The sequence below is a fragment of the Stigmatopora argus genome, chromosome 19 (assembly GCF_051989625.1).
Source record: "Stigmatopora argus isolate UIUO_Sarg chromosome 19, RoL_Sarg_1.0, whole genome shotgun sequence".
In the NCBI taxonomy this organism is placed as follows: Eukaryota; Metazoa; Chordata; class Actinopteri; order Syngnathiformes; family Syngnathidae; genus Stigmatopora; species Stigmatopora argus.
This window is the reverse complement of record NC_135405.1, coordinates 11,414,692-11,427,477: the sequence shown is the minus strand read 5'-3', so window position 1 is coordinate 11,427,477 and position 12,786 is coordinate 11,414,692. Positions and strand designations below refer to the sequence as shown.

Below are 12,786 nucleotides of genomic sequence, written 5' to 3'. Positions count from 1 at the left end.
CCTCATTAGGGAGACACGCCCAGCTGATTTGACAGCCCAGCTAATCACAGGATACTATTGATGCCCGTGTAGTGTGAACGGAAGATGTACATACTCCTTATTCGTGTTAATCCCAAAAACATATTTAGGAATATTTTCAAATTATTTCGGCGTGTAAGCAAGCAGCAATAAGGTGAATCGATGGTGAATGACAATGTAACGTCCAGTGCCTAATTTGACATGACGTGACGTCACAGGGGCTAGCCGTTACTCAGGATTCGGGACGAGCATCATGGTAAGACTCAGTCATGTTTCTTTTTTATATTTATATTCTGGCTTTTGCTTACTTATATGATCACTGCCTTGTTTTTAGGAAGCAGTATTTGTCGTTTGGACTTTGTTGTTATGAATTTCGATTTGTTGTTTTCAAGTGTTTTCGTTAGCTAGCTCGTTGACGAATTAGCTTGCGAAAAGTTTGTAATACAAGTTTGCCTTTTTTGGACTTCAGACTGGCGAAATACATTCGGCGTCTGTCCACTTTTACTTTAGTCTTTAAACCCATGACGAATTCTTTTCCGTTGTCTTTTTGGATTTTAACGTATGTATATATTTCGCTTGCTAAAAACACCGCTTTCCCGATATCAACACCTGTAAACAAACCCTTGTAATTAAGCAATTGTTTGTTTTTGAAATGAGCATTACAGGCGTTATGGGGTATTCATTACATTTATTTTCCTTGGATTGGGGAGATCGAAACGTCTTTTGATTTATAGTAAAGTATTTAAATTAGAACTGCGGTCAAGCCAGCGGACGTTCGCGTCTTTTTGGATTTTAACGTATGTATATTTCGCTCGCTAAAAACATACTGTTTTCCCGATATCAACACCTGTAAACGAACCCTTGTAATTAAGCAATTGTTTGTTTTTGAAATGAGCATTACAGGCATTATGGTGTATTCATTTCATTTATTTTCCCTGGATTGGGGAGATCGAAACGTCTTTTGACTTATAGTAAAGTATTTAAATTAGAACTGCGGTCAAACCAGCTGACATTCGCGTTTTGTGGTCAAATGAGCGGACTCTCAAAATAGTCTGACCGCTTGGTCTAAGCATTACGATAATTCAATTCAAAACAAGAGTGACGACGCAGTGGTGACTTCCGTGTGTCCATAGCGCTTTAAACCCTCAAAAATACTCTCAAAAGTAAAAATAACAGCACCGTATAGCTCATAATTTAAAAAATGAAATATAGTAGCAGCATTAAAAACACTTCACTCCACAAGTACAATATGTAATCCCCCATAATGCTTTTTTTGTAACTGTAAATAAAGTTTTCATAATTTCAAGACAAGGTGTGTCAATTTTAGCAGTACACATACTCAAAATTATGCAATTTCAGAGATTAATTTGGGAGAAAATTTAAATTAAATTAAACCAGTCCTGTCTGTGACAATCACTTACTGCCAGTCAAAATGGCTTGGACGTCTAGCGCCGTCAATGGCAGTTCATGATTTTGCGCTTGTGCCAACGTCAATAATGTTACAATGTGACCTACAAAATGAGCTGCACTGCAAAGCGTAACCGGAGCTGCAGAATCCGACGAGATGGTGTTCTCAGCGGGACTTTGCATTGATTTGAAGCTAGCGCAATCGGCTGTCGGCCCCCCGTTGTGCTTCACGCTGACTAATGTCATCTCCTGTCATTCAAGGGTTAACAAAGGGTTAACAGATTTTGTGTCAGACATGTAACAAAGTCAGCAGAGAAAAAAAAGACATTTTCAAGTCAAGTAGGTTAAATGTAGCATGTCTGGTCTTCTTCCTTTAGATTGAAGATGGAGCTGCTCCTGGTGCCCATCATGCTGGTGCTCGCCGTCAATGCTCGGGTGGAGGAGTGCGGGGACGTCCGTCCGGCCAATCTCAGCCGGGTCTCCTACGCCGTCATGTTTGACGCCGGCAGCACGGGGACGCGGATCCACGTCTACTCCTTCAGTCGCAGCCATGCAGGTCTTTTGATTGTTTATCGACTATGAAAAATCAAACACACATTTTAGTTTGGATGTATACCATTTTTTTTGAAGGATTGAATATATTGAACAAAATGCAAAATTCTAACAATACAATATTCTACTGATAACGACTTGCAACCATCCAAAACGTTTGAAAAACTACAAGAGAATAATATGAAATACTATTGATATGATAAAAAGTAGAGATCGTGTACAAAAGAAAAAATTGATTAGAAAATAGAATAGGAATATGGAAAACATACATATTACAACAAATATGTTAAATATGTTTATATTCTATATGTTAGTGTGTTTAAAATTGTATGTGATCTGGAATGAAAAAATCCCAAATAACAGGAAATATGACCAAAATCTAATAAAATACAAAAATTTTAATACATACATTTTGGGTTATAGTTAAATAAATACTCTAGAGCACATGTGTCAAAGTGGCGGCCCGGGGGCCAAATCTGGCCCGCCGCATCATTTTGTGTGGCCCGGGAAAGTAAATCATGAGTGCCGACTTTCTGTTTTAGGATAAAATTAAAATGAAGAGTATAGATGTATATTAAATTTCCTGATTTTTTTCCCCCCTTTTAAATCAATAATTGTCATTTTTTATCAATTTTTTCTGTGTTTTTAGTTCAAAAATCATCTTGTAAAATCTAAAAATATATTTTAAAAAAGCTAAAAAATACTATAAAAATATAAAAAAACTGAATATTCAGGGCTTTTAATCCAGTTCTTTTAATCCATTTATTAAAAAAAGACATCTAAATATTAAATCTAAAATGGTCAGGCCCACATGAGATCTGATCACCAACCAAACTTGGTTTGACACCCCTGCTCTAGAGTCTAGACTGTTAGAAAATCCTCAAACATTTGTTGGACTTTTTCTTATTGCACTTCAACTGTTTCTTGCAGAGGCGTTGCCAGTTTTAGAAAATGAAACGTTCCAGTCGGCGAAGCCCGGTTTGTCGGCGCACATCCGCTCCCCTGATTCGGTGAGTAGATGCTTCCATGCAAACATCTTGACAAGTAATTAGAAGCCTTTTTTTTGTCATTTTGAAGGCGGGGCACTCCGTGAAAATGCTGCTGAAGGTGGCCAAGAGCACCGTGCCTCGTGCGCTGTGGAAAAACACTCCGGTCATGCTGAGAGCTACCGCGGGGCTTCGACTCATGTCCGCCGAGAAAGCCCGGACTCTCCTACGTCAGGTGAGGCTCACGACAATGGCAAATTTGACGAACAAAGGCTACAACTTGGATTTGAAGCAGATGTGCCAAGCATTATGCAACTGAGAAAAAAGAAATTAATTAAGTATGAGAACTAAATGTTTATCCCAAAAGATATATTAAAATATTAACATTCCTCCTGCAGGTGCGGCGCGTGCTCAACGAATCGCCGTTCCTGGTCCCGGACGATGGCGTGACCATCATGGACGGCATTAGCGAAGGTGGCGCACTTGGCTTCGAGAGGACGTTATCGATGACAGTTAAGATCTTCTCCCCATGCTTTCAAATGTAGGAATCCTGGCGTGGGTAACGGTGAATTTCCTGTGTGGTATGTTCTACCGCTGCCGCTCTCCTGGGAGTCCATGATATTTTTGGCTCGCACACGTGTGTCCTTTGAAGAGCACATCTAATGGAGCTAACTTGTTTCCAGGTCACCTTCATGTGCACGAGGACCAGAAGCTAGGAATCTTGGATTTGGGGGGAGCATCTACGCAGATCACCTTCCTGCCTAAGGTCAGAGTCCTTTTTTCTTCTTTTAATTGAAGCGTGATCATTTGCGAGGTAATGTTCAGTGACTAAAGAGGTCTGGGATGTAAGATGCAAATGGAAACATGAGATAGCAAAAAAAATAGAAAAGTAGACCATGAATGGTAAGCTTTTTTCTTTACAAAATGATCATGTATTGTAAGGCTTTTTTACATAAAAAACGACATAGTATAATAAGGCTTTTTTCTTTAAAAAACGACATGGTATAGTAAGGCTTTATTTCTTAAAAACGACATAGTATAGTAAGGCTTTATTTCTTAAAAAACGACAGGCTTTTTTTCCCTAAAAAAACGACATAGTATAGTAAGGCTTTTTTTCTTAAAAAATGGCATAGTATAGTAAGGCGTTTATTTCTTAAAAAACGACATAGTATAGTAAGGCTTTATTTCTTAAAAAACGACATAGGCTTTTTTTCTTAAAAAACGACATAGTAAAGTAAGGCTTTATTTCTTAAAAAAACGCCATAGGCTTTATTTCTTAAAAAACGACATAGTATAGTAAGGCTTTTTTTCTTAAAAAATGGCATAGTATAGTAAGGCTTTATTTCTTAAAAACCGACAGGCTTTTTTTCTTAAAAAAACGACATAATACAGTAAGGCTTTAGTTCTTAAAAAAATGACAAAGGCTTTTTTTCTTAAAAAACGACATAGTATAGTAAGGCTTTTTTCCCCCTAAAAACGACATAGTATAATAAGGCTTTTTTTCTTAAAAAATGACATAGTATATAGTAAGGCATTTATTTCTTAAAAAACGACATAGTATAGTAAGGCTTTATTTCTTAAAAAACGACATAGGCTTTTTTTTTCCTAAAAAAACAACATAGTATAGTAAGGCTTTTTTCCCTAAAAAACGACATAGTATAGTAAGGCATTTATTTCTTAAAAAATGGCATAGTATAGTAAGGCGTTTATTTCTTAAAAAACGACATAGTATAGTAAGGCTTTATTTCTTAAAAAACGATATAGTATAGTAAGGCTTTTTTCTTTAAAAAACGACATAGCATAGTAAGGCTTTATTTCTTAAAAAACAACATAGGCTTTTTTTCTTACAAAAGAGCATGTATATTAAGTGTGCGTATGTATGTGTGTGTAGGACCTCTCCAGTGTTGAAAAATCCAATCCAAGTGTGGACCTTGTCAGAATAGACCTGCTCAACTACACTTTTCACCTGTACACTCACAGGTAAAAACCAAAATAATCAATCATACTACAATCAAATTATCTTCTCGTGACAATATATTGATGCTTCGAAATGTCACGGACTAATTTTTGGAAAAACAAACATGGACGTTGTGCCATGAAAATGTCAATGAAATCTCTTCTGGGTGAGTCATGGAGGCCTGTTTTTTTTAATACTGGATTGCCTGTTCTTGCAGTTACCTTGGCAACGGACTGATGGCCGCGCGTCTCTCCACGTTACGCCGCCGCGGTACCGCTTGTTTATTTTCAAAATATCATTACGAGCAGCCGAAAAAAAATGTCACCAATGACACACTGATCTTCTCCCAGATTTCAAAAGTCCTTGTCTACCCGGAAAGTTCCGAGACGTGTGGACTTTTGGAGGAGAAACTTACCAAGTGAGCGGTGAGACAGCTGGTAAGCTTGCTTGGAGGATGAAAAAAATAAATAAAAGTTCACCATGACAACCTCGATTAATGAATTAGTTTGTGGTGTGTTCAGGTGCTTCGGGATACAAGGCATGTCACGAAGACGTTTTAAAGACGGTCAAAGGGGTTTTTCATCATCATCATCATCTTGGAGCGCAAAAAACACTTTTCTACGCTTTTGCTTATTATTTTGACCGTGCTGTGGATGCTCACCTAATCGGTACGTAAACATTTTGTACATTTTTATTTTTTTGCGGTTTTTGAGCGCTTACTCGTTGCAGACGAGGTCGACGGAGGACAGCTTGAGGTCCGAGACTTCAGGAGGAGAGCCAAGGAAGGTGAGTTGATATCACAGGGAATATATTTATACATAATTAATGAATTGTTTGTTTTTTAGTGTGTCAGGAGGCGAGGAATGGAATCTTTACTGTCAGTCCTTTCCTGTGTTTGGACTTGACGTACATCAGCTGTCTGCTCACTGACGGTTTGGGCTTTAAGGACAACGCACGACTGCAGGTGAGTGACCAATGGAGGTGGGCCACAGCGTAACACACTTTTCAAAGTTGGAAAAAAAAAGTAGTCTTTATGGACAGTGGCGGATAGTTGTAAAAAGCTACTCCTAAGTTTGATTGAATATTTTAGGGAGGAATTGGATTTGTCAAACTACTTCATATTGTTTAAATTTAGAAAACAGTTAGTGTGATGAAAATATTTAAATGCATTTTAAGCCTGTTTCAGGGAAAGTGGCTCAAGAGTTGGGAAAATGTTAAAAAAAATAATAATAATAATACAAGAGAAAAATGTGTATACTTATATTTTTTAAATAAAACATTTTTTGATGAATTGAGGCAACAAATGACTAAAATCATACAAAAAAGTAAAGTGATATTACCACAAAAAGTATTCACATTATTATTATTTTTGGGACCGGAGGCCATTTTACCTTTACAAAAAGCAGTGAATAGAAGCCTTCTTACGAACAAAATACTTGAGTCGAAACAATTTGAAAATTCAGGGAAAAGATATTTTTTAATTATCTGAATAAATACAAAAAGGCATTTGAGTTATTTGGTTATCTGTTGTGTTGGTAGCTGAGCAAGAAAGTGAAGAACGCGGAGGCAAGTTGGGCTTTGGGGGCCGCCTTGGACCACCTTAAAAACCTCCACATATTCCCAAGAGAACGAAGAGGCGGATGAGGCGCAGCACGTGGAAAAAAAATTCACCACTCTTTGCATGTCACACAAACATGTTTGCAGAGGTAACGACATAAATGTTATCTTTCCGTAAAAACCCGTCTCGTATCTTCTTTGGGACCCTTTTTGACACGCCTCCCCAAAAAACAATCGTCCCCGTCAAATATGTACAAATCTCCACGGCGTTGGTTTTTACAGCAGCGCCACCACGTCTCCGTAGGCGGCGCCTTCTGTCGTCATGGTGACCAGTTGGTGTGGAGGAGACAGAACGGTCACGGAGTCTTCGGAACCTAGAGGGGAGGACAGTAACGAAAAGACGTAAGTTCGAACACTGTAAAAAAATGATCATACTTGCAGCGTATATCGTAAGAGACGAAAAAGGTGAGGAAATTTGGAAATTTGAAAAACCCATCGTTTTGAAGAGTTCAAAACGTACCTTGTGATCGGAGCATGGCGTGATGGAGGTTGACGGCATCCAGGCTAGTCGCGCTCTCGCTATCGGCCTCCAAAAGGCTGCTGCGTGTCAACGCCTCCCCTATTAAAACATTTGTTATTAAGGAAAATGTGGACATAGTTTCTCTTAATGCTTCAAAAACTAAACTATCTACGTGGCCCTGGAGACTTGAATTCACCGACGTCGATGTAATTGGTTCCCACATTTAGTCCGCTGTTGTAATTCCATCTTGTAGCTGTCTGCTATCATTGTTTCAACCCACACAGCCGCTTGTAGAATAAATCCCAATTCAAGCACATCTTTTTCAATTAGCGCGCGCACGCCGGAATTTAAGCGCTCATTTCCCCGGCCCGTCCGCCCGCCTGGCAATCCCGCGTGACGCTTTTGTGCTGATAAATAAATGAGCGCGAGAAAAGCTCATTTGGTGTGACGGCTGAGAAAGCGTGACACCCCATTTAAAGTTGATTCCATCTCCAAACGGAAAAACCCGGCCGCACTGGCCTTTGTAAAAACGTCATCGAGGCGAGGATATCCAAATGGATTGGTACGTAAGTAGTCCAGCTAAATGTGTGTTGTTTGTGCCTCGCAGACCCGTTTCCCTGCTTTCGGCGGCGAGGCCCTCGTCCCCGTGGCGCCTCCTGATGTGGACGTTCCTGCTTCCGGATTGAGAGAAGGTCTTCCCGCAGATCCCGCAATGGTGAGGCTTCTCGCCTACAAGGTACACACACAGAAAACACCCCCCCAAAAAATAGGGAGTTTCAATTTTTAGTCACGGTCTAAAACACAAAGCCTAGAAAAGGCGTAGGCGCCACTCGTTGACTGACCAGAATGTACGAGCATGTGTTTTCTCAGACTGGAGTACTCGGCAAAGGAGCGCCCACAACCATCTGCTTCACACACAAAAGGCTTTTCACCTAAACCACATGAACACATGCACGTACGCATGAGCACAAATCCACACATATGTTGCTATTACAGGAGAAAACAAATACAAACGAAGTTGCTAAATGGGGGAAGCGCACCTCTTGCTTAAGATGTAAGATTTACTCGTCAGATGGCCCGAATATTTCAATAGACGTTAAAGGGACACCTTTTTTTTTAAATTAAATTCTATGGGAGATACTTTGTGGACTTTTCTGGGATTTTTACACTGTCCGCATCCTTGCTAATGCTAATTTGTTTGCGGAAAAGAATGTATTGCAGTTAAATAGTATTTTGATCCCGCAGTGCGTTTTTTTTTTTTTGCCAACATTCTTAAATAGCGCTCCTCTAATACCACTAATCCCGCTTTTAGATGCAACGGACACTTCATTAAAGGAAAAATTGCTTGTCCGTAAAACTCAATGTTGCGGAGAACAAAATAATCCTCCTATAAAGGCCATATTTTAAGGGCTTGTTACCATCCTATTAAAAGTTAGACGCGTCCTAGCCGCGCACGACGGCCGCTCCGTTAATCAGGCGCCGGCGGAAGGAAGTCGAGCGGAACGTGCCGTTAAATAACCCGAAGGTCGCGCTGAATAAAATATGAGTGGCGGCGGGTCGCCGACCGGTCACTTTCCCGGCTCACCCGTGTGCACGCGTCTGTGGTTCTTGAGGTTTCCGGCCGTGGTGAACTTCTTTCCGCAGTCGCTCTCCTTGCAGACGAAAGGTTTGTCGCCGCTGTGCGTCCTCATGTGAACCTGGAGGCGCTGGAGCACGTAGAAGCTCTTGCCGCAACCCTCCGCCACGCAGCGGAACATGCGGTCGTTCCTGGCGCCACAAACAAACCAGAGGGATAGACTCGGTTTTTTTTTGGAGCGGCGGCACGCGTCCTATAAAAGCCCCAGATCAATATGGAGCTAAATTGTTCTATTAGCGTTGGCAGGAGGCCTTTTATTGGCACGCGGGGGGCGCTAAACGCGTATTGGACAATTTACAAAACACGGCTTTTGTTTATTGTTTGTTTATTACGACGCTCGGGGCGACAAAGCCGAACCGTCGTCGCTGTTTCATTTCTGGTCCGAGCCGTTAAAAGCCAAGCGGCCAGGCGAAGGGGGACTCGTATAATTAGGTGGAAATTTTTATTTTGCCATTCCATTTTGTGTGATTTGGCGTCCCGTAGAGGAAGCCTTTCAGAGGCGGTGGTCACTTTAGAGCAGGGAACCTTTTTGACGGAGAGAGCCATAAAAAATTCATATGAGTAAATGTTGCTCCTTCAGAGCCGTACTCACAATTTAAAAGTAAAAATACACTAAAATCTGTGCTATTTGTAGTAATATCCCCATTTTTAAAGTACAAACGTTCTCTGAGATCTTTTGACAACATTGTCGCACTGTAGCTAATCAACGATAATCAATGGGAGTATGCATGCATTAGAATAATGGGAAAACAAATGTGATGTTGACGGCAATAGATGTCCAATCTATTTCAACTAGGAGAGGGGCCGGGAGGGATCGTCCGATCGTCAACGGCAGCCAAAGAGTTAAGCTACGTGACGTCACAAGAAATTTAGTAAGCAAAAAAATAAATGTAAATACACAAGGGCCGCTTAGTTCAAATTTGTAGACTCGATTCTTTTTTGGTTCACTAGACGCGTTTAAAATGTGTCTATACGCTTTACACCTTGTGGGCAAGAAAAGCCTGACGGCCCGCCAGGCTTATTGATGACACAAAAGTAAGAGCTAATATGAAGAAAGGCTTTGAAATGAAATCTTTGTCACCTGTGCGTTTTCAGGTGGTACTTGAGATGAGCCGGCCACGTGAAGGTCCTGCAGCAGCCGTCGAAAGAGCAGCGGAGGATCTGCCTGGCGGCCAGGGGACGCCCGCCCCGCGGCGACGACGAAGACGACAACGACGTCAAAGGTACCGCCGCCGTGGCGTGTCGCTCATCGTGCGCGTGGTCGCCTAGGCAACAAACAAGCCCGTCACGTTAAGGTCACCTCTTAGTGCTATTGACGGTGTAAAATACAAATTAATTTAATTTAAATGATTTATATGAATATATTTTTTTTATGTCCCAATGCAGTACAATAAATGCGAGCAACACAACTGAATGTCAATTTGGGGGCCGCAAATGAGTATATGAATGTAATCAACATTTATTTAAAAGAAATAAAATACTCCAGCAGATTAACGGTTTCAGATTTGACCAATTTAAAACAAGTCCCTCACATTGTTGCATTAGTATTTTATTTGACTTAACGTTGACATGCTTGTAAATCCGACTAGGGGAATTACTTTGAATTAAAATAGCCGGATCGGCTGGAGAAGTCGCCATTAGATTTCTTTCCAATATCACTCAGCATGACTCAACGGTTCACCTTTTGGATTTAATAAGATGAATAAAACTTAATTCCAGTGGCATTTAAAGGTACACGTGGTAGTGGTCCGTGAAAGCACTTGGCCAAATGTTTGCCAAGGAGTGCCGTAAACTTTGTTTGGCCGGGGGGCACTTCCCTAACCTCACGGGGAGTTCAAAGATGACCTCCGCCGTCCCTTGTAAATATTTATGGTCCAGGTCCAGGCCTCAGCTACGTGCGCGTTTATTACTTCGGACCGAGACGCGCTTACAAATTGCTTGCGATCTCCCGACTGGCTGGGAAAAGCGTTTGCGTCGTCTTTCAACTCGACGGCGGGTTTTTTGAGTCAGTCAGCTTTTAACCCAGCGTTACGTCACGGGCGCCATTGTGGGAGGGGAACAATCGCAGAAGGAAACAAATTGGAGAGGAGAAAAAAAAAAAGTTACCGTTGGCCGCTCTGGCGTCCTGACTGGCCTTGGCGTCGCGCGCCAGCTGCGCACGCGTGGCTGCGATCAGGCTGTCGTGGGCCAGCTCCTGGACCCGCAGGTACCAGGGGGCGCTGCCCTCCAGGCCGTAGTCCGCCGTCGACGCGTCTTCGTCCTCGCCAGTTCCGTCCGCGGCGAAGATGAGCGACTCGGAAGAGGGCGTGATGCCTGCCGTCGTCACGGCCGTTCACATATATGTCAGTCTTACTGAGATTGTGCAATGTCGCCACCCACCTTTTGCCAGGTTGAGCAGGACGTAGGAGGTGCCGTCCGACTGCTGGAGGTCGTGGAGGACCGGCGGCGGGCTGGGCGAAGCCCGGGGGCGGGTCTGCTGCATCGCCGGCGGGCTCCGCTCCGACACCCTCCCCAGCTCTGACAGCGATGACGAACTCTCCGGCGGCGGACTCAGCGTGCCATCTGAATGCCCCCCAAAAAAGTAAGAAAAACATACATTGATATTTTACAACAAACATGGTAGCAGGCTGATGTAAATAATAATAATAATTAAAACATTTTTGTTGAATTCCAGATTAAATACATTGTTTTCTGGTTGTGCTACAGGGAAAAGATTTTTTTGTATTTTTGGGGGGTGGAACACATTTATCTTTAACATCAAGATTTCCGTTTAGCAAAAGTATTTTTGTTTAGCCCCAAAAAATGTCTTACATATACTGCTATAGTATTCTAAACACTGCAATAATCTTTGTTTTTAGGCTTTATTCAAAACCATTTATTGAAAGAAAAAAAACTACAACTATTAATAATAATAATAATGTAAGAACAATGTGACCTGTGAGGTGCAGGTGTCCACACAGCGAGCTGCCGACCGGGGTCAGCAGTGGCAGGCAGGGGTTTTTGGTCTCCGGCTCCTCCAGACCCTGCGCCAGCGGGATGGAGGCGTTCTGAACAAACTGCACCAGCAGCTACCCACAAGAAACAAAATGACTACCACCGCACACCAACTACTACTTGCCATCAGCCCCATCGATCGTCAGGACTCTGGAATTCGCGAATGGTAAAGTCAAAATAAATTGATATTCACCGTTGCCTCCATCTAAAGGGGGACTATATGCACGATTAATTTTAAACGTCCAAATCCAGTCGGAATGGATTGGACGTCTGTCGCTGTCAATGGCAGCCAATGACTTAAGACGTCATTCTTACCTCTGGTTTGGAATCGAGCTCATCGGAAAGCATGAGTCTCCCTGGTTGTCACCTGCGCGATCAATTGAAAGCGACATTTTTTTTTATTACCCGATAATATGCATTATGAAAATGATAAACTTACCTTAAGAAGTTAAACTGGAGCTTCGGTGTCGGTCATAACAAGTTTGTGCTCATCGTGACGTCAGGTACCATGTCACCCGCGTTAACTGTCAAATTTAGAATACATGTGCAACTAAATTATGATCAACACTGAAAATTGTCATTAATGATTGAAATGAGATTATTTTGTGTAGCTGGGTTGTTAGCCGCGAGCTAAAAATCCTCGTAGCAGAGGCTAGCTGACCTGCTAGTTTACAGACGCATAGAGTATGAAAGGAGCAGAGTTAAGCTAAAGGACAAAACGAACAAAAAAGACGTTTTACCGTAGTTCCGGGGGACGTTTTTCCCTTTGAACAATCCTAAGCTAGTAATGCTAAGTGGTAGCCTAGGTTAGCAACACCGCTTTACGGGGTCTCGGGCGGACCAAATGCGCATACAAAAAAAACATGCATTTGCTTTCACTCTTCGTCCTTATCCACACGACGCCATCTAGAGGGCAAACATAGATACGAGGCAATGTTTGCGTTTGTTTTTTTGACATTTGTACAGTAGAAAAATTGTCATATTTAAGTTGTCTTTGACACCATTTTTATGCGAATCCCTTTGACCTGAGTTAAAAAAAATTGAATATTCTTGTCTTTATTTGCAGATCACGTGACCCTGGCCATCGGGCAACTTGGACAGAGCTGGGACACAAGGCAAGTTATTTTCTCCATTGAAATACTCTAACACATGTTTTGGC

General features: G+C 41.8%; 2 protein-coding genes across 5 annotated transcripts; one reads left to right on the top strand and one right to left on the bottom strand.

Annotated features, from left to right (window-relative positions):
- The first annotated feature begins 13 nt into the window (after window positions 1-13).
- Window positions 14-12,762, top strand: LOC144064213 (ectonucleoside triphosphate diphosphohydrolase 5-like). 3 transcript variants are annotated; one of them, XM_077586529.1, is made up of 20 exons: window positions 14-274; window positions 1,803-1,981; window positions 2,908-2,987; window positions 3,055-3,198; window positions 3,362-3,437; window positions 3,509-3,544; window positions 3,647-3,729; window positions 4,855-4,943; window positions 5,138-5,190; window positions 5,271-5,357; window positions 5,442-5,588; window positions 5,650-5,706; window positions 5,766-5,884; window positions 6,460-6,626; window positions 6,760-6,879; window positions 7,605-7,712; window positions 9,729-9,856; window positions 11,023-11,214; window positions 11,582-11,793; window positions 12,694-12,762. In XM_077586529.1, exons 2-14 carry the CDS (start codon window positions 1,810-1,812, stop codon window positions 6,562-6,564), a joined length of 1,248 nt encoding a protein of 415 aa, XP_077442655.1. In that variant the 5' UTR covers window positions 14-274; window positions 1,803-1,809; the 3' UTR covers window positions 6,565-6,626; window positions 6,760-6,879; window positions 7,605-7,712; window positions 9,729-9,856; window positions 11,023-11,214; window positions 11,582-11,793; window positions 12,694-12,762. The 3 variants fall into 3 exon arrangements, with proteins under 3 accessions (XP_077442655.1, XP_077442653.1, XP_077442656.1); XM_077586527.1 differs by having other exon boundaries at window positions 11,576-11,793; XM_077586530.1 differs by having other exon boundaries at window positions 7,605-7,733; window positions 11,576-11,793.
- Window positions 6,379-12,512, bottom strand: znf410 (zinc finger protein 410). 2 transcript variants are annotated; one of them, XM_077586524.1, is made up of 12 exons: window positions 12,368-12,512; window positions 12,067-12,151; window positions 11,943-11,994; window positions 11,569-11,701; window positions 11,013-11,195; window positions 10,740-10,946; window positions 9,715-9,898; window positions 8,583-8,764; window positions 7,840-7,929; window positions 7,607-7,726; window positions 6,998-7,096; window positions 6,379-6,851 (listed from the first exon to the last, which is right to left on the bottom strand). In XM_077586524.1, exons 3-12 carry the CDS (start codon window positions 11,973-11,975, stop codon window positions 6,754-6,756), a joined length of 1,329 nt encoding a protein of 442 aa, XP_077442650.1. In that variant the 5' UTR covers window positions 11,976-11,994; window positions 12,067-12,151; window positions 12,368-12,512; the 3' UTR covers window positions 6,379-6,753. The 2 variants fall into 2 exon arrangements, with proteins under 2 accessions (XP_077442650.1, XP_077442651.1); XM_077586525.1 differs by having other exon boundaries at window positions 11,569-11,656.
- Window positions 12,763-12,786: the final 24 nt, after the last annotated feature.

Excerpts from the sequence above, each read along its gene's own strand:
- LOC144064213 (XM_077586529.1), top strand. The coding sequence starts at position 1,810 with ATGGAGCTGCTCCTGGTGCCCATCATGCTGGTGCTCGCCGTCAATGCT. Across the intron at positions 3,730-4,854 it reads AGATCACCTTCCTGCCTAAG|GACCTCTCCAGTGTTGAAAA; the intron begins GTCAGAGTCCTT and ends ATGTGTGTGTAG. Across the intron at positions 5,885-6,459 it reads AGGACAACGCACGACTGCAG|CTGAGCAAGAAAGTGAAGAA; the intron begins GTGAGTGACCAA and ends TTGTGTTGGTAG.
- znf410 (XM_077586524.1), bottom strand. The coding sequence starts at position 11,975 with ATGCTTTCCGATGAGCTCGATTCCAAACCAGAG. Across the intron at positions 11,702-11,942 it reads AGCTCGATTCCAAACCAGAG|CTGCTGGTGCAGTTTGTTCA; the intron begins GTAAGAATGACG and ends TCTTGTGGGTAG. Across the intron at positions 11,196-11,568 it reads TGGACACCTGCACCTCACAG|ATGGCACGCTGAGTCCGCCG; the intron begins GTCACATTGTTC and ends GGGGGCATTCAG.